At 37.9% G+C, this 27,602-nt stretch overlaps 1 protein-coding gene and 1 non-coding gene across 2 annotated transcripts; both read right to left on the reverse strand.

The window, feature by feature from the left end:
- Positions 1-244: 244 nt before the first annotated feature.
- LOC135275598 (putative ankyrin repeat domain-containing protein 26-like protein) lies at positions 245-27,602 on the reverse strand. The gene is given in 10 exon segments (XM_064377785.1): positions 245-308; positions 852-952; positions 6,267-6,301; positions 8,674-8,733; positions 14,574-14,627; positions 17,677-17,744; positions 22,105-22,208; positions 27,002-27,175; positions 27,338-27,452; positions 27,565-27,602. Coding segments are annotated over 10 exon segments (813 nt in total).
- On the reverse strand, positions 18,861-18,963 carry LOC135275652 (U6 spliceosomal RNA). The gene has a single exon (XR_010343257.1). It is a non-coding gene; the product is annotated as a U6 spliceosomal RNA (small nuclear RNA).

A 27,602-nucleotide genomic window follows, 5' to 3' on the forward strand; every position in this document is an offset into this window, starting at 1 on the left:
CTGGCCAACACAGCAAAACCCCTTCTCCAAAAAAGAAAATATATATATTTCAATTTTAAAAAAAAACTTGTAAAATTTAGACTACGCAGGAAGAAAAAGCAGGACTTTTACTTGTTTCAACAAGGTTGAGCTTAAAAACTACTTTTGAATTGCATACTGAAACATTAGAATCTTTTGAATTCAGAAGAAGCCAAGGACTCTAGCCAAAAAAGGGTGGCTTTTTACTTAGGACTGAATACAAACATTAAGTGATGACACCATAGAGGTCAAAGCTCAGGGCTTTAGACACAGGTAGAGTCCAGTTCTTGCTGAAACACAATTGGATCTCAATTATTGTTATACATGAGAGAGGAAAGTCACATTATTATGAGTATAAACTGCCATTTTTGACTAAAGTAGAAGTTACTGACAAATTAGCTTAAAAACTAGTACATTAGACACAAAATTAAGCTTGTAACTTAGTCATGCTTATAGACTGGAAAGTCAAGTTAGGGATAAGGAGATTAACATTCTGAGATACTACTTGTCAAACTGTTTTGTGAAAATCAACACTCATAATTGAAGGAGATGTTAATAATGTTTCCTGGACATCTCCATTGGAGCTGGCTTTTTAAACCAACTTGAACCCATCTTTCAAGGGTGTTTTGAAAGGGCATCTCTGATTGTGGCCTATGAAGTGCTGGTTCATGATGGGAAAATTTAAACGCAGATACACTATGGTGCCACTGGAGGACAAGCTGTTCCTTCTTCCAAAAAGGGCAACCAAATGGCTGAAATGACAGCGGATGGCTGGGATGCTTTTAGCATAAGGGGATCTGTCACTCAGCCCTTGGCAGCCTCTTTGTACTCACCTTTCTAACATGTGGCTAAGATCAGGATTGCTGACTGTGCTGTTATCTAGCAATATGGTGGAACACGAGCTATATTTTCTATCAAGATGCCACGGAGGTATCTGAAGAAGAAGGAAGACAGAGAAAAATATCACAGTAGGCTGAACTTACAAAAGTGTGGGATTTTTCCCTTTATCAAAATGTCAAACAATAAAGCATTAAGGTATTTTTATTACCCCGTGACCTGCCTGAGTGTGGTATCATGTGCAGCTCTATGGGAAACGCATTGGAGGCCCTTAACTTTCACAGATGATGTTTGAGAAATGGGTGATAAAATGCTGCCCTTGATATGACACTGATCATCAAACCTGGCAAGCCTCTATTATAAATTCCTTTTATAAATAATGGGAAACACTTAAAATGGGATTTCATGTTTTTTTCTTATGCAGTAAAAAGCACTTAGATTTTCTATTTCTGTTATTCATTAACTGCAACAAAATGTCATACATTAAATAATATTGACACAAGAGCATTTGATTGCAGTAAATGAAGACCTAATATTACATTTACTAAGGTACTAATCCTAAGTGTGTGCATTCAAGAGAGAGTGCGATGGAACCAGTGTGTTAGAGTCAGAGACTGTGTGTGCCGGAGCTGCTCAGTCACCAAACAAGTGAGGGGCCATAGGTCTCCCTGGGCCTGTTTCCTTGTGGGAGGATGGAAAAAGTACTGCTTTAAGACTCTCTCACATCCAAAAATCAGATGATGAAAACAACTTTGGGAATTTAACTTTCACTTCATATTTACATAAGACTGCTATTACACTACTCAAATGAGAACTTCTGAGAATACTCTGCATTCATTTCAAAAGTTAATTGATTTCATTCTTTAAGTTATTTGATGCACATTATGGCACATTCCTGCCTCACTCATGCTGCTCTCTGTCTGGAATATTTATTCCTTTCCCCCTTGTCCCAGCAAGCTTGACTTCATCCACCTTCTGGGATCCCTTTGCCTGCAGCCACACCACAAAACATTTCTGGTTTTGTGTACTCATCAGTCTAATTCACCATGTGTTACATGATACAATTGCCTGCAGAGCATCCCCCTCATGAGAAAGTGAGCCTCTTCAGGGGAGGGAGGACCCCTTCTCTCCTACCTGAAGCTGCTGAGCACAGAATGTGGGAGAAATTAAGGAGTTCAATAAGAGCTTGACAAATATTTAAATCAGTTACAATTTGGAAAGTAAATCTTCCTACAGATACAAATCAGTGAAAATTCATCCACAGTGCTATCAGAGATATGACAGTGAACCTTTTCAGCCCTGTAGAAAATAAACTATCTCTAAAACACTTTCAAAGTATCTATTCATTTGTTGAGAGTGCAACAGTCAATACAGAAACTGCCTCAACTATGTTAAGTAAATGTTCCTCCTGGCCAGGTGAGGTGGCTTACTCCTGTAATCCCAGCAGTTTGGAAGGCCAAGGTGAGTGGATCACATGGTCAGGAGTTCAAGACCAGCCTGGACAAGATGGTGAAACCCCATCTCTACTAAAAATACAAAAATCAGCCAGGCGTGGTGTTGAGTGGCTGTAATCCCAGCTATTCAGGAGGCTAAGGCAGAGAATTGCTTGAATCCGAGGCAGAGGTTGCAGTGAGCTGAGACTGTGCCACTGCACTCCAGCCTGGGTGACAGAGCAGGACTCCATCTTAAATTTAAAAAAAAGAAAGTGAGAGAGAAAGAGAAAGAAAGAAAGTGCCCTTCCTTAAAAATAATCCCAGTAGCCAAATGCCAGTCACCAAATAGGTGAAAAGATCAACAGCATTATTTAAAACCACAAAATACCCATTATTTTAACTGGAAAAAAAAACTAACTCAGATGAGCCTTCCTTCCTCCTCTTAATATGCTTGTTTGCATCATGTTATTACACTCTTCCATAGGGTCTCTCACAAACATATTGAAGACAGAACAGGTTTGGATCTACTATTAATGAGCTAGTATAAAAAAAAAAGGCAGGGTAGGGAGAAGATCTAATGGTTGTTTCTAAAACTACACTGCATTTAAACATTGCCAGTAGCCAATAATCAGAAATATCCATAGAGTCCAACAGCATTTTGCTGCTTCGGATGCTTTTTACTGCAAATTCACTTATTTCTTAACCAAAATCCAAGATGTGTTTGAACAATATTACTATTTGAAGGACCAAACTACCCTTTAAGATAGAAATGTTTTAACTCTAGCTAAACTCTTCTGTTTCTTAAGCTATTCTGTTATAGTTTACATTAACAGTGTATGTGTGTCAATGTATATACTTTTATTGTCTCAAAAACAAATATGGCATAAAAAATAAAAATGGACTCATTCAGACACTTTCATTCAAAGGGAAAGAAGGTATCCCTTAAGGCCACTACTATTAGGGGTAATGCAGTGTAACACTTTAACATAACAAAAGTCAATTCTGAGGAAAATTCCATATATGAGAATAAAAATAACAGGAAAAATGCACCAAAACATAGACTAGTTGGTACAGCTTTAGGTGATATCTGTTCCCATTTTTTTTATTTAAAATTTCCTATTTCACTGTGACCTCCACCCCCAAGTTCAAGCAAGTCTTCTGGCTCAGCCTCCCGTGTAGCTGGGACTACAGGCATGTGCCATCACGCCTGGCTAGTTTTTGTATTTTTAGTAGAGATGAGGTTTCATCATGTTGGCCAGGCTGGTCTTGAACTCCTGGCCTCAAGTAATTCACCTGCCTCAGCCTCTCAACGTGCTGGGATTACAGGCATGAGCTACCACACCCAGCCCTCAAGATCACTTTTTTCTCCCACTTTTTTATAAGACATGTTTTAGATGTTTTTAAAATAATTAATGACTTTTAGCTAACTTGAAAATTTCCAATACTTTGTGTGCTAACAAAATCAGCTCCATTTATGTTGCACAGCAATGGGATCACATGGCAGGTATGGAGTTTGAATAGAATTATTACACAAGACCTGAGTGGAAAAGCGTAATATGCTTATTATAGGTATAACTAGAAAATTGAATTAATGTCATAATTATGTTCAATTTAAACTTAAATTTACACTTACATATAGGTTCTAAATTTGGGTTAAATATGATGGATTGACCCCAAATTTATTTTCTCTTTCTTCTGAAATCTCATGAGAATTAGTCATAAAATAAACATTATACACAGGACTAGGAGACAGGATTGACAGCAGATGATTCTTAGTCAATGTTGCAAGGTGACAAGCAGATAGAGGAGTGGTAACTGACATGAAAGCACAACCCTGGTGCCCACAGGGAGTGACTTGAACAGAAACAAGCAATCCTGTGTATTTTGAAGAACCCAACACAGTCTCCAAAATCGGAGCACATAGTACCTGGGAAGGTAGGGTGAAACATACAACAGAGTTGGCAGGGTCAATAGTAAATCTGTGGTTAGAACCCCATGTCCACCTGTCCTCTCATCTTATAAGGAATGTGGATGTGTGTTCTCTGGATATATTATACCTGAAGTTTTCTGAGCTCAGACCTACCAGGGCTGAAACCTGGGAAATGGGAGTAAATGGCACACACAAAGTGAAACTCCACCTTGCTTCCCAACACTGCTTCTAGAAAGCCAGCAGCCATGCTTGCACTGCCCAAGCAGAAAATTGGGAGGCCCTTCTTGGAAGAAAACTGAACCATAGCAAAGAAAATACCCTCATTCCCTCATATAATACACTGATGCCCCTCAAAGGAAAAGCTGCCTCGACATCCAAATCCCTACAGTGAGACCCCTCAGTGAAAAAAAGGTCCTGCTTTCAATGAGAGAAAACCAAAGACCACCACACATTTGAGCAAAGCCTCCAATGGGAGATCAAAACAACAGGAAAAATGTATTCCTGGGACCAGTAAAAATTCAGGAGCAAAACTTTTTTAAAAATCTTAAAACACCCTTAAGGAGATTTTTAAAAATTCAATAGAACAGTTATCATGGACAGTCAAAGAATCTCTAAGAAACAGAACAAAAGACAAACTGGAGAATCGGAGATGAGGAAATTACAGATCAATGCAGAAATACTGGTCTAAGAGGTCCAACATCTGAATCATTAGACTAAAATAATAATAAAACAGAGCACACAGAAAAATTCTCTAAATTTTATTGTCGACTTAATGGCTACAATAAAATAAAAGGTCCCTACCAAGCTCTGTGATACAATTTCAGAATCTCAGGGATAGAGAAGGTCCTAAAAATTTGACAAATGGAAACATTGATTACATATGACATATCACACAATGGCAATACTTTCAAAAACAGTATAATAAAAATGCAATAGAAAAATGTCTTCAAGCCATGACATTTAGTTTTCACTCTAGAATTTTATACTCTACATCAAAGGAAGGGTTTTAAGAAAGCCCAGATCTCTAAACATGTGTATACATGAGCCTTTTCTCAGAAACTGTGCTCCAGCACCACAGGGGAGTAACACAAGGCAGAGGGCAATGCACACTCTAGGACTCAGGGAACCAACACTAGTGGTCCCAGAAGATTTCAGAGAGAGCTCCCAGGCCAACAGGTGCAGGGCAGCCTAGGAAAACACAGTCTATCCTGAGGAGGATAACGAAAGGCCAAGGAAACTTGCTTCAATAAAAAAACATGGAATGTATTTTTTTAGTAGATAAAACATATTTTTGATAGGCATATGACAAATGTTACAACTCCTGGGGAAGAATAGCTGTTAGAGAGCCAAAGGAATATAGTCAGAAAATCAATTCCGCACACACACACAAATGAAGGCTGTGAAAACAAAGAGACCAGCCAGAGGCTAAGGGTCACATTTGGCTTTATGAGCCATCGTGGGCTAGGAAAAGGGAGGTTATCTGGGAGAAGTGCAGAAGTGTTCAGGTTTCAGAAATATTTAAGAGAAAGAATGAAGGATGTACAAGCAGGAGGCACACTCAGAACATTATATGACTCAGCAGTGCATAATATGTGCATAGTCATAATCATGTAAATATCAATTCATGATTTAATTAAAAATGTGCTACAGGTGGAAGAAATGGGGAGGGAAATAAGGTCGCAGTGGAGTGAGGATGCTACGCTTTCAGCTGCTATGACAGGGAGTCAGCAAAAAGTGTTGAAGAAAATGGACTTAGCTATTTTCAATTTTATTGATTTTAAAAGATTAAATATTTAAGGCAGATCTTTATATCACAACCAAATTATTTAAATTTAACTTAAATGTCAGACAGCCTTAAAAATGGGCACAGTAAAGTTAAAGACTTTCCTGCATAAATCTGACACTTAGGAAAATAGAAAAGCGTTAGAAAATTCACAAAAAAGGATCATGCTAACAGCACTGGGTCCCTGTTACATTTCTAAGGAATCATGACAGATAGACTTTTAATTTAAACAGTTAATTTCTTAACTTTTCAAAAGCTTACTTACAGAATATAGGCGAATGCTTCTCCTCTTTCCTTGCACTAAAAATAAAAATATAACTAATCAATTCTGGTATAATAAAATACCATAGAATAAAAGTAGTTGCTAATCATCTGATCATCACTATATAAAACAAGATAAATCTGATTATCACTATATTAAAAAAATCAATTTTTAAAAAATCTTTAAACAAAATTTAACATTTAAATAATCTGGCATGATGAATCTCATAATGTAAAATTTAAATACACAGTTTTACTTTTTGACCTAACACATATTCTATTACGTTCAAATGAAAGAATCCCCATGTACCTAAGGAAAGGCAAAACAAATTAGGGAATGTGTGTGCCCTCCAAATCTCATGTTGAAATGTAATCCCCAGTGTTGGAGGTGGGGAAGTCTTTGGATCATGGGGGCAGATCCCTCATGAATGTCTTAGTGCCATCCCCTTAGTGATGAGTGAGTTCCTGCTCTGAGTTCATACATGATCTTCTTGGGGTTTTGTTGTTGTTACTGTTGTTGTTCTGAGACGGGGTCTCACTCTGATGCTCAGGCTGGAGTATGGCAGAGGGATTATGGTTCACCGCAGCCTTAACCTCCTGGGCTCAAGTGATCCTCCCGCCTTCCCCTCTAGAGTAGCTGGGGCTGCAGGCATGCACCACCACATCTGGCTAATTTTTAAATTTTTCAGAGACAGGGTCTCACTATGTTGGCCCAAGGTGGTTTCAAACTCAAGGCTCAAGTGATCTGCCCATCTCAGCACCCCAAAGTGCTGGGATTGCAAGTGTGAGCCACTGTACCTGGCCTGATCTGCTTATTTAAAAGCCCGCAGCACCTCCCACTCTCTCTTGCTCCTTCTCTCACTATGTGAAAGAAGACTTCTTCACCTTCCACCACAATCATTAGCTTCTTGAGGCCCTTGCCAGAAGCACAGGCTAGCACCACACCTCCTGTACAGCCTGTAGAACCATGAGCCAATAAAGCCTCTTTTCTTTATAAATTATCCCGTCTCAAGTATTCCTTCATAAAAATGCCAAAATGTGAGACAGATGAGAAATTTAGCTAATAAAAAAGTTTACCTATTGTATTTCTGAACCCCTATGCAGCACTGTTTTGTTTTCTGATTCTACATTTACACATAGCTTACTTTCATTACCAGGATCTAATAGCTGACAGCTCTAAGAACCAGTTTCTGGCCAGGAGTCAATCTCGAGATGCACTAGAATATCTGGAAGCATCCCAAATGACTTCTCGGTCATCTATTCATACATTACTGAAAAAATAAATGGGTCTTTACTCAACTGAAAGATAGCCTATCTTAAACTTAAATGTCAAAATGAGCGTGCCAACCTAACTGAACAGGGTATCCTCAGCACACACAATCATTTTGTTCTAACAAAGGTCCAAAGAATAAAAGCTCCAAAGAGGGACTTGGGCCACAATTTCTTCCCTACAATGCCTCCTTCTTTGAAGTTGAACTGGTCTCATTGACACACATTTCTCACCACTGAACTGACAGGGGCAGGGGATCAGTTTTCCTCTACTTCCATACACTCTATGTGTGCAAAGCACATGGCTCTTGGAAGAAATTGAGAAATATAACAATCCTAACCAGAAATTACTAGCTCAAGTCAGACAAAGTCCACACAAACTATGAAAATGCAGGTGAACAACCCCTTCTTTATTGTGCTGCATTACTTCAGATATTATTCTAGAACCCCCAGTTCTTGTATTCTTGTTGTTAAAATTAACTAAAAAACATGGTGTATGGCTTTTTTGAAAATAAAGACAACAGAACATTATGAAACATAAGCAACAGTACAGAAAAATCCTACAGTTCTAATTCTCATCCTAAAACAGGCGGGATATGGAAACTTTAGTTTCACACACTAATGCTAATACGGAAAACAGCACAGGTCATGTTACATTTCTATTACATTCCAATGAAAAAGTTCTAGCATCGACTTGGATGTGACAGTGGTTAGAGCACTGTGAAAAAGGAGGCCAAAATCACAGATCCAATCTAGAACAATGGATTCTTTTGATTTGCTCAAGTGAAATCCAAGCTGTGGCCTAAATCCTATCACTCATTATTAAAACATACTCTTAGAGGAAGGGAAAAATGGCAAAGATGTATGAAAAAAAGGCATAAATCTGTGACTACTACACTAAATTATGTGGCCAATTAATTGTGTTGGTAAAAATGTCACCAAATGTGTAAACACAAAGTCTGTGTGTTTCCATAAACAGTGACAACTAAAGGAAATTATATCACATATGAAAATAAGACAAGTAAATCTATGAAAAGTTGAACATTTTTAACTAATATCTGAGTTTCTCTAAATACTTTCTGTAATACACAAGACAGAAAATGTTTAGGTTTTCCCTGAAGGCAGAAACAATATTGTCTCACCACTCAGTTGATACTTTCTCAGGAAGAGCGTGCTTGCCCTTGGATGGTCAGAAGCAATATCTGTAGAGGAAGAAAAGGAAACAATGTCATAAGTGAGGTGAGTAAAAAAGATTCTTTTTAAAGCTACATAACCATTTTAATCACTTTTAACAGTCTTGAGAAAAGCTTTTAGTAATAAATGTCAAGGAAATAACGGCACCAATGTCCCAATTCTACTGGAGAATGCAAAAATCACAGAATCTCTCCATGCATGTGGAATAAAACCAGGCTGGGGCTGGGACTTCTTTTTCAAACTTGCACCTAAATAAATGGATGTAACTTTTAGATGAATCACATATATGCCCTCCTCTCTCTACTTATCAAATATAACCACCTTCCTCTAGGCTGCTATTACCAGCACATTTCAGGGAAAGTCTCAAGCAGTAAGAGATGCTGTGGTCAATTACTGTGGTCAGACACCAGCTCAATATTCCAAATGTCTTAAAACAAAGAGCTGTTTTGGGCAAAAACAATTTTTTAAACAGGCAAAGTCTCATTCTGTTGCCCAGGCTGGAGTGGTGCAATGGTGAGATGGAGCCAGCATAACTCACTGAAGGCTCAAACTCCTGGGCTCAAGAGATTCTCTTGTAGCTGGGACTGTGGGTGCAAGCCACCATATCTGGCTGATTTTTAACCATTTTTTTGTAGAGACAGGGTCAAATGAGACATACCTGTAAATGTGTTATAAATCCCCAAAAATGATATGAAGAGTCTATTTTGGGCCCTCATCCAACACTACCCATCTGCTACCTGGTGTGTGAAAGCACTCAGAGGCTTACTTGACACCACCAAACAAGGAAAAGCTTTCACAAGTACTTGCATGCTTTGTGTATAAAGGCACAATTCATTCACATACTATCTTTGTTCATTCTTTCACCATTTTTGAATATTCTGAGAGAACAATACCTTTCAGCCACAAAGTCACATTCATCATGAAGCTTAATTATTCTAATGTTTAAATAAATTAAGAGGCCAACCAAAGTAAACAGAAGAGCTGTAAGACACTTCCTCTACAGCAATGAAATCTGTAGCATACATTTTCTATTTGGAAAACTTAGCTTTCAGCCAGTCTGGGGTTGAGAAAGGGGCCAGAACTGGACATTGGGGTAGGGAGGAGGAAAGAAACCACCAGATGCAGAAGGGAAAAAGAATGAAGGTTGGGGGCAGGCATGAGGCAGGGCTAGTCCTCCTGCCTGGTGCATGGGCCTGGGAAAGCTGGCTAGGGGCAGGAGGGAGGAGCCTGAGGCTGTGGATGCCTCTGGGGTGGGGGGAGGGGTGAGAACTGGTATCAGTGTCAGCCAAAGGCGTGCCTGAGGGCAAACAGTATCATTCATTGCCTTACGTTTGGGCATCTCCTAGTCGCTGATGGGCTGCAGGTCAGGGCCATCGCCAGCTCCCAAATCCCATAGGGCAGGCTTCACAGCAGTAGGGTCTGGTGCTTCTACCCCCTCCATCGATTCTGCCCGGTGCACCCTGCGCTGGATCTGCTTGGGTCTGGCATTGGGGAGCACCATGATCCCTCTGCCCGGCCTCTGCTCCTCTCTGCCTTGATCTGCACTTATGCTTGACACTGCCTCATAGATGTCACAGCTGCCAGACACCTGCCCACACAACCACCTCAGGCCCCAAATGGGTCTGGAACTGGTGTTGAACATGTTTGATCTGTCTTGGCCTGCACCTTTGCTTGCCACCGCCTCATTGATGTCAGAGCTGAAGGACAGATCCTCAGACTGCCTACACGGACCTCACCTGTGGCTGACTTTGGGGCACAAGCAACAACTCAGTGTGTTCCCCATGGGGCACCTTGGCTCCTCTCCAGCAACTTGGACCTTCCCTTGCCTCCCAGTCTGCAGAGTTCAGCACTTCACCTCTTTCAAACACAGGCACACTGGCAGGGCCAGCCCCTGGTTATGGGGCTGCACCCCACTAACAGCTCACTCCCCGCCTCAGCTGCCTCCCGTGAGATGACTGGTCTGAAGGGAACCTGCTTGATTTAAAATGGGTCTAGATACAACAAGCCTGAGAGCTGAGATTGCAGAGAAGACAGCAGAGCGGGAGTTACTCCTTCCACTGTTTTCTACCAACTGAAGGAGGTTGCCCTACCAACCACCAGAGTTCCAACCTGGTGCCCAGGAACCAATCAGGCATGGAGCCCCCCACCCCCATTGTGATGTGGCTCACCAGGCCCCACCCTGTTGGCAGCCCCACCCCCACCTTTCATTCATTGCTGGCTGCTGGGAGCTTTCACATTTCTCCACTGTGATGATGTTCCTAGAAATCATCACCTTACAATGAATTATACTAAAATTACCATAACCACATCTGCTTCATGACTTTTCTGGTATCCAAAGAACTCCCTTTCCCCTGTGGCCTCTGAGTTCTTACAAACTAGAAAGAGAGTAAATTTCTGCAGTTGCTTTCAGAGAAAGCATTGCCATGAACTAAGTGTACTCTGTGATGTCAACTTACATTTTCAATACATATATAGATTCAACACATATTTATTCAGTTTACATTTTTTTTAAATTACACACATATTCAATCAAACTAACAAGAGTAGTGAGGGAAATTTCCTAAAATTTATATGCTAAGTACATCACATTTTTCTAATTACTGACTAATGAGTCATTTTTCCTAACACTGTGAAAAAACAATGTTGGTAGCTTGATAGGAATAGTGTTGAATCTGTAGATTTCCTTGGGCAGTATAACCATTTTGATGGTACTCATTCTTGCAAATTGTCTCTATTTGCAGATGTCATGATTGTATACTTATAAGACCCTATCGTCTCAGCCCAAAATCTCCTGAAACTGATAAGCATCTTCAGCAAAGTCTCAGGATGCAAAATCAATGTGCAGAAATCACAAGCATTCCTATACATCAATAACAGACTGAAAGAGAGCCAAATCAAGAATGAACTGCCATTCACAATTGCTTCAAAGAGAATAAAATACCTAGGAATACAACTATCAAAGGATGTAAAGGACCTTTTCAAGGAGAAAGACAAACCACTGCTCAATGAAACAAGAGAGGACACAAACAGATGGAGAAACATTCCATGTTCATGGTTAGGAAGAATCAATATAGTGAAAATGGCCATACTGTCCAAGTAATTTATGGATTCAACACTATCCCCATCAAGCTACCAATGACCTTCTTCACAGAAGAAGAATTACTGTGTACAGCATATTATGTCATATTTTTCTGTGATATTATATTAGTGTTCTGCAAGAAAATATTTTAAAGATATCAGTTTCTCCAAACTGCTGATCTGTAAACTATTTCTGATCAAAACTTAAAATTTTGTCAAAACATGGCTTTTTTTTTGTTTGTTTGTTTGTTTTGCTTTTTTTTTTTTGAGATGAATTCTCACTCTGTTGCCCAGGCTGGAGTACAGTGGTGCGATCTCAGCTCACTGCAACCTCCACCTACCCGGTTCAAGTGAGTCTCCTGCTTCAGCCTCCTGAGTAGCTGAGACTACAGTCCTGTGCAACCACACCAAGATAATTTTTTGTATTTTTAGTAGAAATGGAGTTTCACCATGTTAGCCAGGATGGCCTCAATCTCCTGACTGTGTGATCCACCTGTTTCAGCCTCCCTAAGTGCTAGGATTACAGGTGTGAGCTGCTGCACCCAGCCATGGCTGTATTTTGATTCCATGTCAGAGAAAGGAAATGAGTATCTGATAGTGGCTTCCAGTTTTTGCTGTCAGATTTTTGTTTGGGACATCCAGAACTGCTTATCAAGGGTTTGAGTACAAAACAAGCATTTCCACAAAAACCAGTAAGAAAGACTACACTTTTCCTCATGTGGACCCTTAGGTTCTGACAATTCTTGGAAAATGTTGGCACAGGAACTCACCAGTCTAGGCCTGACTCTGTGTAGGTAGCTGCTGCAGTTATAAAAATATTAGGTAGGATTTTGATAGGTGTATTCGTCCTCTCATACTTGAACACCAGAAGTACCAGGTACCTAAATAGAAGACCTTACAACTCTAAAAGTGTTCTTTTGAAGAGGGTACCATCAAAGAGCTTTGAAAATATTAATTTAACTTACTTTTAGTAATCTTATTTGTAAGAATTTATATTCTCCCTCCTTGAAATTCTCACATTTTTGAAATTTTTACAGCATCCCTTCCTCTGATAAACTCTCCTACTTTTCTGTAGCCACTGCTCAGGCTTCTTTACTAACTTCTTTTCCTCTGGGAAATGTTGATATTCCCAAGTCTTGTCACTGCCTTCTGTTTATTCCATGTCTTTCCCACCATGGACAAGCTCATTTAGATACATGATTTTGCCTACATTATTCCAAGTCTGCATCTCCAACCTCAGTTCTAGCTCCAGCTAGAAATGCCTAAAATTCAATTACCTACTGAAAATACCCTACAAGAATATTCCATTCAACTCAACATGCACAGAAAGAGGTTAGCCATTCCTGCTGATCTGTTGTTCTTCTCCATTCACCTGCAAATCTCCTACTCCTTCCTCATGTCCAGATTAAATGCTAGTTCACAACCTGGAAACCCATGAATCATCTGAGATTTCTCTTTGTGCCCTAAATTTGTACATCCAATAATCACTAACTCATATTATCTCTGTCTCTTTTCTGCCTCTGCTTTATATTTTTCCACTGCCGCTGATTCTTAACTACTGGCTTTTATAGGCTACCAACTATTAATACTATTTCTTAAATTAAAAAATAAGCAAAACAAATGAAAAATGCAAAAATCAAGAGAAAGACCAACATTTTAAAATTACTAAGTAGCTTTCTGACATCATTTATTTCACCATGGATGGGTGAAAACCTCATAATGGATTGATGCTAGTCTAAGGGTTGGCGACAAGGAAGTTATAGCTTTGGCTACTGCAAAAGCTTCCTTTGTCTTCCAGTCTCTTTATGAGGTACCTTCCGTCTAGCCTCCATATAAGGAGTCATCCACTACAGGCCACAGACCAAGACTGGCCTGCCTAACGGTTTTGTAAATAAAGTTTTGTGACTGCTTTTACACTACAATGGCAGGGTTGAGTAGATATGGCAGAGACCACATGGCCTAAAATATTTCCCGCCTGGTCCTTTACGTAAAAAGCTTATGAATACCATAATCAGAATGTCCTAATACCCAAATCTAATCTTGTGACTTTTGTTCTCACAATTCTATAATGAATTCCTACAGAAAACATTTGCTGTCTCCCTACCTAATGACCATTTCTTATTTTTTTCTTGCTGGAGAACCACAAGTCTATTGGAGTATTTATCATCCTAATATCCCTCCCCATTCTCAACAAGAGAAATGACTATTCTAATCTAATCACAGTCATTACGTATGTTTTCCCAGTGCCTGGTTTAGGAATGAGTATGTGGTGTAACCAAGCCAATAAAATGTGAAAGAAAGCCCACTGCAAGCTTCTGACTTTTCTCTCTATTTCAAAGAAACATGGAAAGAAAAGAAGCCCTTCCAGCCTTCAGAAATTGTATTGTGAGAACATGATGTTTGGAGCTACTGCTAATTAGCCAGCCATGAAAGGAGACATGAACAAAACACTACCAAGAGCACAGCTGAAATAGGAACACCAAATGGGACCCAGTGTTATCACTGAACCGGCCACCAAAGCAACTCTGCTTCACACTGTTTTAGTCACTGTTAGTCAGGTTCTTTGGTATTTGCAGCCCAAAGCACTCCACCTGGTAAATTTCCCATAGCCTGCAGGGTAAGATCTACTCAGTTTTACAGTATTAAAAAGCCCATCATGAGCTTGCCTTACCTAAGTTTTTCCCTCATTCCCGACCACTCTCATCTCAGTTTCTGCAACAGCAAAATAGGACTGCTCATAAATCCTGCAAAGTTCACTCAAGCCTCTTACCTTTTGCACCTGCTGCTCCTTCTCCCAAGCATGCCATCTTGCTTGATGTTCCTTCTGCCAAAAACACAAACTTGTTAGATGTTCCTTCTGCCCACATCATCCTTCTGCCTCTTTACCAAGAAAAGGTCTACCCCTTCTGCATGCTTACCTGAAATCCTACCCCACTTTTTAATAGCTTTCATTCCTCACCACATACTTTAAGTGTCTGGCACATATTTAACATAATAAATGATCATTAGATGCTTCCAGACGGCATCTAGCACACAGTAGAAGGCATTGAATGATGTAGCAAATAACATAAATGAAAATGATCATAACAAGCTCCTGACTGTTTTTTGTTTGTTTGTTTGTTGAGATGGCCTTACTCCATTGCCCAGGCTGGAGTGCAGCCTCCGAGTCACTGGGACTACAGTTGCATGCTACCATGCCCAGCTAAATTTTTCATTTATTTTTATTTTTATTTTTAGTAGAGTTGAGGTCTCACTGTGTTACCCAGGCTGGTCTCAAACTCCTAGGTTCAAGCAATCCTTTTGTTTCAGCCTCCCAAAGTGATAGGATTATAGGTATGAGAGACCATGCCCAGCCCTGAGTGTATTTTTTTTTTTGTTTTGAGATGGAGTCTCTCTCTGTTGCCCAGGCTGGAATGCGGTGTTGCAATCTCAGCTCACTGCAATCTCCATCTCCAGTATTCATGCAATTCTCCTGCCTCAGCTTCCCAAGTAGTTGGCATTACAGGCATGTACCACCATACCTGACTAATTTTTATATTTTTAGTAGAGACAGAGTTTCACCACATTGGCAAGGCTGGTCTCGAACACCTGACCTCAGGTGATTCACCTGCCTTGGGCTCCCAAAGTGCTGGGATTACAGGCCTGAGCCACCACACACAGTCCAACTGTATTTTTAAATGTTTGTATTCTGTAACATGAAAAAAAAGAAACTTACTATCTAAAAGACACTTGATAGTTTGTTAAATGGACCAAGTATATAAATGAATAAAAATATTTTCTTTGAAATTTGTCAGCCAGGTACAGGGGCTCATGCCTGTAATCTCAGCACTGTAAGAGGCTGAGGCAGGTGGACTACCTGAGCTGAGGAGCTCAAGACAAGCCTGGCCAACATGGTGAAACCCTGTCTCTACTAGAAATAAAAAAATTGGCCGGTCATGGTGGCAAGCATCTGTAATCCCAACTACTTGGGAGGCTGACACAGGAAGAATTGCTTGAATCCAGAAGATGGAGGTGGCAGTGAGCCAAGATCACACCACTGCACTCCAGCCTGGGTAATAGAGTGAGACTCCATCTCAAAAACATAATAATAATAATCTTGAAAAAAACACAGATATGAAATAAGGACTGCTGTAGTCTATTAAGAGCACCTTAAAGACCAAGACTGGCCAGGCACAGTGGCTCACACCTGTAATCCCAGCACTTTGGGAGGCCAAGGTGGGCAGATCACAAGGTCAGGAGATCGAGACCATCCTGGCTAACACCATGAAACTCCACCTCTACTAAAAATACAAAAAAATTAGCCAGGGGTGGTGGCATGTGCTTGTAGTCCCAGCTACTTGGGAGGCTGAGGCAGGAGAATAACCTGGACCAAGGAGGTGGAGGTTGGGGTGAGCCGAGAATGTACCACTGCACTCCAGCCTGGGCGTCAGAGTAAGACTTCGTCTCAAAAAAAAAAAAAAAAAAAAGACCAAGACTATGTGTTTGTCACCTGTGGCTTGCAAAATCTAACTTATAAAAGTTCTTTGATTAATATGTACTAAATTAAAAGTGTCCTCATACAGTTCAGACTGTACAATGTATTAGGTGTCACATCTAGGTAGCATAGTAGCATTTTTGTTATTGTGAAGCACTTTTATTATAATTTGTTGAGCCTAGAGTTTGGCTATTGGGTATTCATTACAATAACCTTTGGGCTACTGGTAACAGAGTATTTTGATCTAACAAAATTACTGCTATCATGACAATTAACTAGTGGATCTTGTTTTAATGAAGTAAATGTATCTCATTCAATTTCAAATTAGGAAGAATGAAGTCAATAAGTGAGACCTTGTTGGTATAATAATATGTAACATGAGCTGTGCTTTTCAACAAGAAATTCCTTTTCTGACTTCTACACTTGGTATCTTTTAAAAATAATCTTCTATTAGTATTAGTGCCCACTGGATAAGTTTTGCGGTTCTTAGTGACATTTGTTTATGTTACCAAAAAGGTATTGTTGAGTTACCAGTTTTAAAAAGTTCCTTTTTTTAAGTGACATAAATCACTATGTAATACAGTTGACCTTTGAATAACAGGAACTTGACCTACAGCGGTGTAATTATATGTAGATTTCCTTCCACCTCTACCACCTCAGACAGCAGGACCAATCTCCTTCTTCCTCCTTCTTCTCAGCCTACTCAACTTGGAGAAGATGAGGATGACCCACTTCCACTTAATAAATAGTAAATATATTTTTATTCCTTATGATTTTGTTAATAACCATTTTTTCTCTACCTCACTTTCTTATAAGAATATAATATGGTAACACATGTAACATACCAAATGTTTTAACTGACTGTTTCTGGTCAATAGTTACCTATTAGTAGCTAATTCTGGGGGAAGTCAAAAGTTATACACAGATTTTCAGCTGCACAGGGGATCAGTACCCCTAAATCCTATGTTGTTCAAAGGCCAACTGTAATTGATATTTATTTACTAAACAAAAACCATTTATTTTAAAAATTAGATGATCCAATTTTGTAACACATTCCATTTGTTATAATTAGACTATAAATAAAACATACCACATACTAACTTAAAAATCTTTTTTCTTATTTATACAAAAAATATCATATAAGATTTTAGGGACTACAATTAAAGAAATGACTCCTTTCAGATAATACTGTTTGAGATTATGAATTATCTACACATAACTTTTTTAATAATTCTGAAATCTAACCTACTAAGAAGAAATTTAAAACACACACACATATATGTATGTATGCAATTTACATAGTGAGATTTTAAGCTGCTCTTTGGTAATTAAAACTTCCTTACTCTTATTTGTTAACCTATGGTAAGACCACCAAGAGTAATTTACCTGGAAGTCTTACCTGGATTGCTATTTTGAGGATTTCTAGCTGTCTTATTTTCTTTGTATTCAGACATTAGTTGGTGAATGCTATGTCTAAAAATGCAATAAGTAAAATTACTATTTTTAAATTGATTAAAAATAATTACCAATTATATTAAATTCTTAGAGTATTTCAAATAATATTGGTGTTAATTTTAGAACTTTAATTATCCCATACACTTCTCATTTGTAAGCTCTACAAACTTCTCTTTAAGCTTCTAATTAAAGAATTAAAAAAGTAACATAAAGTACTCATGAATTGAAGGCAGTATAGTTCAGTAAATTAACTTGCATTAGCCTGACATAATGGAAAGTGTCCTAACTCAGAAAAAGCCCTAGCTCTATAGTCAAAAGCTATTAGTTCTTGGGTAAGATGCTTTTGTTAGGTTCAATGTCTTCTTCTAAAAAGTGAGAATTTTACTGTCTTATTTCACTAGGTTGTTTTAAAAATTTAATAAGATAACATGTTTTGAATGCTCAGAAAAATAGTGAAGCAATGAAATAATTTGTTCTTGAACTTTATTGGTGAAACTATCTTGGAACTGCAAATAAAGTCCAATGTGTTTTTTATATGTTCTAATACTGAAACATTGTGGTTTTGGGGAAATGTTATTAAATCCTAATTTTGTTTATTAGGTGTTCTACTATTTGTGGCTTTTAATTTAGGGTATCTCATATATTTCATAGTTTGTAACTACATTTATTTATAAATATATTATCTCATTATATTAGATAACATAATTATCCACTGTTACTGAGCTCATCAAGAACACCAAGAGCAGAAAACTAATGGAATCAAGACCTGCCTTCGACTATGATTCTTCTTTACAGACTCAAACTCTGAGCCAGTAGATCTTTGTAGAATGACACTTAATCCCCATGTTTACCTCCATTTGACACAAAAGATAAAACTATTTTTTTAAGTTCCATGAAGGAGATGCAAGGTGACATTTTCTCATTTCTGAGACACATACTAATAATATATTTGCACACAACATCCGCATGCTTTACTCAGTTCCATTCTCATTCCATAGATCACTATATGTGAATATTTTGGTAGTGAAGATCACAATTTCAATATTAGGTGCCAACCATTTTGCTCTGACTCATGCTGTTTCCTTGGAGCTAATCAGAAAATTGTCAAAGGACCTTCCAGGGACTGCACAAAATATGAACCACCTCATGAATTTGTGTGTCATCCTTATGCAGGAGCCATGTTAATTTTCTCTATATTATTCCAGTATTAGTATGTGAGCTGCTGAAGCAAGCATAAAACCCTACTTTATACGTGAATATTCATCAGTCATGGATGAGGCTTAGCTCTGACAAACCCAATAAACCTACTTGAGATTCAGAGAATTCTGTTGAATGGCTTCCTGTGAGGTAGAATATGAAAATATTTTTAAAACTTAAGGTAGAAATGCAAGTAACTTGGGAGATTTTCATTATTGTGGAAAACAGATTACTTGAGGATAAAACTACAAATTGGAAAAAAAAAAAAAGAAACCCACAAATTGACACCCATGCTGTGGGGAAGGACAATATAGAACCTTCCACTCCCTAAGAAAATGTGCTAAACAGGATATAAAGGAGTCTCAGGGTACAGATCTGGTGGCAATGGAGTAAGAAAACACTGATCTCTTTCTGCAACATAATTTGATCCTCTTTAACAGTTTAGAACAATCTCAACTAATATTTGACAGAGAAAAGACAAACAAGGCCTCAAAGGATAACTTACCATGAAATCCTGGGCTATATCTAGGCTAAGATGGGGGCTCCACATAAGGTTTTGAATGTGGAGGAAGTTTGGTCAATTTTCTCACCATGTGTGTGGCTAAAGCTAGAATGCCCAGCTGTCAGAGCAGGATGCTTTGGGAACAACGGCTGAGTATACATATTTGTTAACTAAAAAAAGTTGTAACTATAAAGTCTATGTATGAATCACCATGAAAACTGAGTACTCTGAAGCAGTAAGTGAATCCTGATGGAAAAGTCAAGCATTAACAGACCGCAGAACCATTTTCAATGGCAATAATGCAGGGAAAGAATCAATGGAAACAACAGAATGGTTACAATGTTTTTTTCTTCCCTTCCTTCTCACTGGTAAAGGATTGTCTTTTTTTTTTTTCTTGAGCTTAGGAAACCCCTTAGGTTCTTGAAAAATTCAAGGAGGAAGGTATAGCCCACAGAAAATTCTGAGGAGGATAGCCCTCAGAAGACAGTACAAGATTTTCTGCTAAACTGAACATTTCAAGACCCAAATAACTAATTAGAAAAATCAGAGATGTGGCACTATGTTTATCCTATGCATGTGGCCATACTTGGAGTAAATGGGACAATGATTGGATCTCTAAGACAAAGATCTCAAAAGTCCTGAGATAAAGAATTCTGCACCCATTGATACTTCTAACCAGTCTAGTAGTGTTTTGCCTGATTTCTGGCTGATAAAGTGGACTGTCACCCCAAGATGACCTGAATTAAACTATAAAATCTCACCTGATATATAGGATACAATAGATATAACTATTTTAAGCTGCAATTTAGTGTAAGCTAGCCTTCTAATGTAAAAACTTGCCTAGTAAAAGGCCTAGAAATGACATAATTTTCTGCAGTCCATCCAGACAGATCTTGAGAAAACACATCAGCATTTTGCTGAAGAAGAAGGCTGACTATACCTGCTGATGCACAATGTACAGCAAGAATGAGGGCTGTTCGAAAATACCAGAGAGATAACTTCTTTCTTAGGAACTTTAAGAAAGTTATTTAAAAAGCAAATTTGATATTTTTGCCAATTTAATATCTTGCCTGTTCATGTAGAATTAAACATTTACATGTACTAACAAACATAAGCATCTTGGGTGCCTAAGAGTTCATCTTCATAAATTACCACCAATGCTAAAAAAAAAGGTGGGGAGACAAATATGAAGCCTCTTGTCCCAGTAGGGTATTACATCATAGAAGTTGCTAACTTAAAGTTCTTTGATGAGCAAGAAACTATGCTGAGGTCACTTATCTAATGCAAGCAAAGATTTAAAGACAGATATATTGTAATTCAAAATCAGCTAGGGGTCAGATAAGTAAGAGCTGTCTGCAGGCAGGAAATGATAATAATGGTAATAATAGTAATCATAGTAGTTTCAGTTGATGATGCCTAAACACATGTGCTAGGCACTGAATTAAATGCTACATATACATACATATATATATAATCTTTCTTCTACACAATCACCCTTGAAGGATATATATTATTATCCTCCTTTTCATATAGAAAATCATATTTGGTGATAAGTAATGTTCCCAGCTCACATACCTAACAAGAGAGAAAGCCAGGACTTAAACCCAGTCTTGTATGAATCTAAAGCCTAGCTCTTTTCTCTTTATTACCCACCTATGGTTTGTCTTCCTTAGAAGAAATGGCTATTCATTTAAAGCTATATTTTCTCTCTCTTCCCATAGCAATTACAAATAAAATGATCAGGGCCGGGAACAGTGGCTCAAGCCTGTAATCCCAGCACTTTGGGAGGCCAAGGAGGGCAGATCACGAGGTCAGGAGATCGGGACCATCCTGTTTAACATGGTGAAACCCCATCTCTACTAAAAATACAAAAAATTAGCTGGGCATGGTGGCACATGCCTGTAATCCCAGCTATTTGGGAGGCTGAGGCAGGAGAATCATTTGAACTTGGGAGGCAGAGGTTGTAGTGGGCCAAGATCATGCCACTGCACTCCAGCCTGGGCGACAGAGCGAGACTCTGCCTACAATACAAGAATAATAATAATAATAACATCAAAATACACTAGACACGAAATAGAAGAAAACTAATGAACCCAGAGTATCTGGTAATAGTAATTAACAACCATGTAGGAATAACTTAACATTACTATTTTTCAAAGGAAGCAACTTAAAAAGTGATCTAGAAGAAATAATGATTTTCAACTCCTATTTATGTCTAATACAGCACGTTTAAAGGAAGAGCATATAAGAAACAGAGGTAAAAAAAAAAAAAAAGCTACTATGAAAGGGTAAAGAAGTTCAATATTTATTAAGTCTTAAAGTATACTAAAAATTAAAATCCACATTTCATAAAACTAATAACACCAATATAAAAACCCTTTGGTCAGATCATATGACCAAAAACGTCACATTACAAATAACAAACACCAGTCAATATAATAAGAAAAGATGAATCCTACTATATACTGTTCTCTATGTTGCCCAGCCTAAATAGTTTTCTACTTAACCAATGATTTGTGTTGATATTTTTTACTATCACAATAATTATAAGTTAATCTTATTAATATAATATTTCTAACTAGATATATAGATATTGTGTGACTATAATATTCACACAAGACTGTTATCACTATAGAATATCAGCCAGCTTTTTAAAAAAACTAAATACTGTACCTTTCCAACTTAACTGCAGTAAAATTTTCTTTTTGCTTTGTTAAAAATTCTACCATTTCCTGTTTTTCTTCATGTACAGCTAGTAAAAATGGTATGAGTTCATCCTGTAAAACAGCAAGAAGAACTGATAACTCACAAAATTACATACTTCTCATCTGAATTGGAAAACTTATATTTATATAAGATCCTATAGACTTAAACATATAATATAGAAATTAAATAATAAGTAGTCCCTTCCTTTTTATTCTTCTGTGCTTTCCCGTTTGCTGTTCCTTCCCATGGAAAAACGTCTTCCACCTCATCACATGAAGTCTGGTCATCTCCAAAACTCACTTCAATACCAATTCCAATAATCTTTGCTTCTGTCACAGCACTTAGCATAGTATATTGCAATGATTTTACTATTTTTCATGTAAACCAAGAGCTTCTTGAGGGCAGGGGCTTTATCTTCTATACCTATGTTCCCAAGTCTTAAGAAATATTAGTAAATGCTTCAAGCATTCTCATTAATGATCTAAATTATTGCCTCTAGAGCAGTGTTTCTTACACTGCATTCAAAGAATGTTTACTTTACCAGATGTTAAAGACTGTACTCCAACAGAAGGATTCCATGATCATAGATGTTTGAGAAATGGTACAGAACTGTGCATTATATGTCTAGTAGTCAAGAAATCTCTTACACTTTGTCTAATCCCTTTTTCACAACACTGTTTTGTGGCAAACATTGGCATTTGAGAAATCAGAATTTCAGGGCTACAGCTGTGAGAGCTTTCCAATAAGGTGGAGGTTTCCTCCAGGTTATATACAAACTCACTTGTTTCTCTTCTGTCAACGGTGTCAGAATCCCAGATGCCAATGTCAGGCACTCCTGCTGCAAATGAGTCACTGAGAAAATGGTCTGTGCATTAAATCAGCTTTAAATGAACTTCCACTGCTTATTAGTAAATGATCCATGAGTTTTCTCCTTTTTAAAGAGAATAGATTTTTATTTTAGCCATTAGAAACTTCTATATAAAATGTTATTCTCAATTGTCATTCTAATCCTAGGACCCTAATGCATATCTACTTATTTTAATTTTTTTTTTTTTTTTTTCTGAGATGGAGTCTGGCTCTGTCACCCAGGCTGGAGTGCAATGGCACGATCTCAGTTCACTGCAACCTCTGCCTCCAAGGTTCAAGCAATTCTCCTGCCTCAGCCTCCCAAGTAGCTGGGATTACAGGTCGCTGCCACCACACCCAGCTAATTTTTATATTTTTAGTAAACATAGGGTTTCAACATGTTGGCCAGTTTGGTCTCAAACTCCTGACTTCAGGTGATCTGCCTACCTTGGCATCCCAAAGTGCTGGGACTACAGGCATGAGCCACTGTGTCCAGCCTTTATTTTTTTATTTTTTTTATTTATTTATTTTTTTTTTTGAGATGAAGTCCTGCTCTGTCACCCAGGCTGGAATGCAATGATAGGATCTTGGCCCACTGTAATCTCCCCCTCCCAGGGTTCAAGTAATTCTCCTGTCTCACCCTCCCAAGTAGCTGGCACTATTGGCATTCACCACCATGCCTGGCTAATTTTGTATTTTTAGTAGAGATGGGGTTTCACCATGCTGGTCAGGCTGGTCTAGTACTCCTGACTTCAGGTGATCCACCTACCTTGTCCTCCCAAAGTCCTGGGATTACAGCATGAGTCACCACGCCCAGCCTCATATCTACTTTTAAAATTCAGTTTTGGCTGGGGCGGTGGCTTATGCCTGTAATTCCAGCACTTTTTTTTACATTTTATTTTAGGAAAAAATATGTATCAGAAACAAAAATACAATGGCTTATCATTAAAAGTTCTCCTACTGATCTATCTATCCCTATCATGATGGAAGTCACTAAATCACTTGCATTTCTAAAGAATGATGCTGAGGAGAAAGATATAATGTTGTCTGTAATATGCATAACACATCCAGCTAGAAAGACTTACAGGCATGCTAATGAGAAGTTGCTTATTTATGGCAAATATAAAGAATAAGAGTTATCTTATATTAAATATAAAGAATATGTACCATAAATAAAAAGAATATGGAATTTATCAGTTTTTTGAAAACTTCTAAATTTTAGAATTCAATCCCAATGCTAAGGGATTTATATAAAATATAGATTATATATTATAAACAAATAGAAACTGTCTTGAAAGCCTTGACGTCTTTATCAAAATATACTGTAAGAGGAGAGTTGTCAAATGCTTACAAGGGCAAAGGAGGTGGCCTAAGTGGGGTGCCTAGATGGCACCACAGCAAACTAGAGAACACAGGCCTCATAGAAAGGAGCAACCTCTGCACAACAGGTCAGTGATATGAGCTCAAGGGACACCAGATTTGATGCTTAAGAGAAGCCTAAAATCCAGATTTATGTATTAGTCTCCTAAATTTTACATGTTGACACAATTTATGAAGGCAAGTGAAACATACCTACGGGCCACATTTAGACTGTAGCCCTTGCATTTTTTAACTTGCCATGGATATGTTACCACATGGTTGTGTATAAAGCAAGTATTTGCATGTAAACTATTCTCTTTCTTCGGTTTTGGATGTTTCACCAAAAAAACCATCCCCAACATGTAATAAAACTTGCTTCTAAGACTCACAGTACCCACTTCAATAATTTTTCTAACATTTATTCATTTAAAATCTATTAGTAAGTAGTTTTCTGAGATTGCCAACCAAATATTTAGTTAACAGGAATGATGAAACTAAATTATTAAAAAAAATTCTATCTGTGCTCTTAGTAACATCATGGTTTTCAGGGTTTAAAACTGTCATCCTGATTATGCCTAAACTCTATGAACAGACACAATGATATAGCCCATAATACGGCTTCAATGAAAAAAAGGTTTAGAATTTGCTACAATTCTAATTGAGGAAACTCCACTGGTAATAAAGATTTATTGACCTAATCAATGAATGTTAAAAAAGAGATGTGAAGTCCTGAAGGGGTCCGCCTCCACTTAGTGAAATACTTCCCAGGCTGAGTACAGTAGCTCATATCTGTAATCCCAGCACTTTTGGAAGCTGACGTGGGACTCTTTGAGCCCAGAGTTTGAGGCCAACCTGGGCAACATAGTGAAATCCTGTATTTACAAAAAAATTAGAAACTGGCTTGGTATGATGGTGCATGTCTGTAGTCTCAGTTACTCAGGAGGCTAAGGTAGGAGGATCACTTGAGCTCCAGGAGGTTGAGGCTGCACTGAGCTGTGATTGTGCCACTGCAGTCCAGCCTAGGTGACAGAGCAAGATCCTGTTTCAAAAAAATTTTAAAAAAAGAAAGATCACCCAGAGCAAATTTATAAAGATTCTCTGAATGGCAGTGAATAACTAATGGTGGGAAGGAAAATGTGCTATCTATTGCCAATAATATTTCTTTTAGCTTCCCAACCACAAAGGTAAAGAAAAATGGGCTAATATTATTGAAAAGGAGAAATCTAAAATAGTACCTATCAAACGCCTACTTTTCTAGCGATTTCTTAACTCTAGAAGAGTTTTGGGAGATAGTAATTTATATATTATACTTATCTATTTAGTGATTCTTAACCAGGCATGTATCAGAATTCTGAGGAACTTGCTGTTATTTAGTCAGAGACGGGGTCTTACTATGTTGACCAGGTTAGATTTAAACTCCTGGGCTCAAGCAATACCCCTACCTCAGCCTCCTGAGTGGCTGGGACTGCAGCCATGTCTCAAAGTGCCTGGCTCCAAGGAAATATTTTTAAACATACATGTCTAGACTTTATTAGATTTACTATATCAAAATTGTCAGAGGAGAGGTTAGCTTTGTAGATTTTTTTTTAATTTCCCTAGGCTACAGTTATGCACATTTCTAGCTGAGAACTAGTCCAATCGACAATTACTTCCATCATGTCTCACCACATGACAAATTACCTTTTTCTTTGAGGATTTGGCCAAAAAGAGGAAGGAGTAAGAGAGAGTTCTTTACTGAAAACTCTACGTAATTTGTTTGGATAGAAGAAGAATAGGGACTAGTAAACTCAAAATCCAACTTGACTTTGCTATATATAAACTTCTTTACCCTCAAGACAGTCTAGATTTGAGAACAGAGTTTAGACGTTTATCTAAGTGGCTGTTTCTGCCAGAATAGGATAAGTCAGTTAATTACTTGCTTAAGGGTTTCCCACTTCATCACCAACTATTCACAGCCAATCTGGTTTCCTCACAGTCCTCCTAAAATTGATCTCTAGACAAGTGTACAACTCATTAACTGTCTCCCAAACTGAAAACTATAATCCCCAAAACTGAAAAGAATCTTGTCTAGACACACAAACCAGAAACAAAGAAGCAAACAAAAGCAAAAAACAACAAAAAATCTTCTTGGTCTTTTCCCTCAATTACCTAATTTCCAAATTGGCCTGCATATTTCTGATTGCTTTCCTTTCCCTTTCCACTTTTCCCTCTTAAGCCCCACCACTGAGAGTCAAATCACTTTCATATATATTACTCTATGTAGGAACTTGTCACCAGCATCAAGATTTCTGTTTATTTAAAATGTTTTAGTTTTCTTGGCACTTTAAGGTAAAGCCTAATTCCAGAGCAAATTCTACTTTTCAGGATTATTGTATACTAATTAGAGAAAAAAAAAAACTTGGGAGAAAGAAATTAGAAAGCATTACCTTTTACAAATTCAGTGTTTACCATACATAAAAATTGTTTACCATACATAAAAATGATGTACCCTCTAATGCTTCTTTAAAAGTATCAATATTTAAATTTTTATAATTATTTCCAAATATTTTTATTTAGGTTATGCTGGAGCTTCCAAACATGAAAAACCGACCCATACATCAGTCAACGCAACAAATGCACCTTTCAAATATTTTGAAAATAAAGTTGGTTGATCTATAGCTTATTTGCTAATCCAATTATTGGCATGATGCAAAAGCAGTTTTTTTGTCATTGGGATATCCTCATTGTAGACAGCATAATGTAGGGCAGTATTGCCATAGACATCTGGAAGATCTGGGTCAGCGCCGTGTTTTAGCAAAGTAGTCGCACATTCCTCTTTCTGGCATTGTACCACCTGTCAGTATTAGACCAAACGGTAGATTGTAAATTCTAGGAGTTCAAAATAAGCATTCCACAACTTTCACCAATGAGTTATGCTTAAACAAGATGAATTGTATTTTATTCTATGTATTTGTACCAAATCCATCTCATGCTGAAATCGTTGGCTACTATGTACCTTTACCAGAGCTGTCCTGTTTTTGTCATCAAAGACATTAAGTTGACATCTGCTGTTCACCAGAAGAGCTACCACAGTTGGATGGCCATTGGCACAGGCAAAATGCAGAGCAGTCCTATGAAAAGGGAGACAACATTTTTAGGAAACTATCTGAAAACATAAAATCATCTGAACACATAAAATCATCTATGTAATTATAAACATTGAGTAGCATGTGATTTCTCTACCTTTCAAACAAATATTTAATTTTTTGTGAGGCAATCAT

The sequence above is a fragment of the Aotus nancymaae genome, unplaced genomic scaffold (genome assembly GCF_030222135.1).
Source record: "Aotus nancymaae isolate 86718 unplaced genomic scaffold, 86718_ANA_hifiasm-v0.15.2.pri h1tg000017l, whole genome shotgun sequence".
NCBI classification, from domain to species: domain Eukaryota; kingdom Metazoa; phylum Chordata; class Mammalia; order Primates; family Aotidae; genus Aotus; species Aotus nancymaae.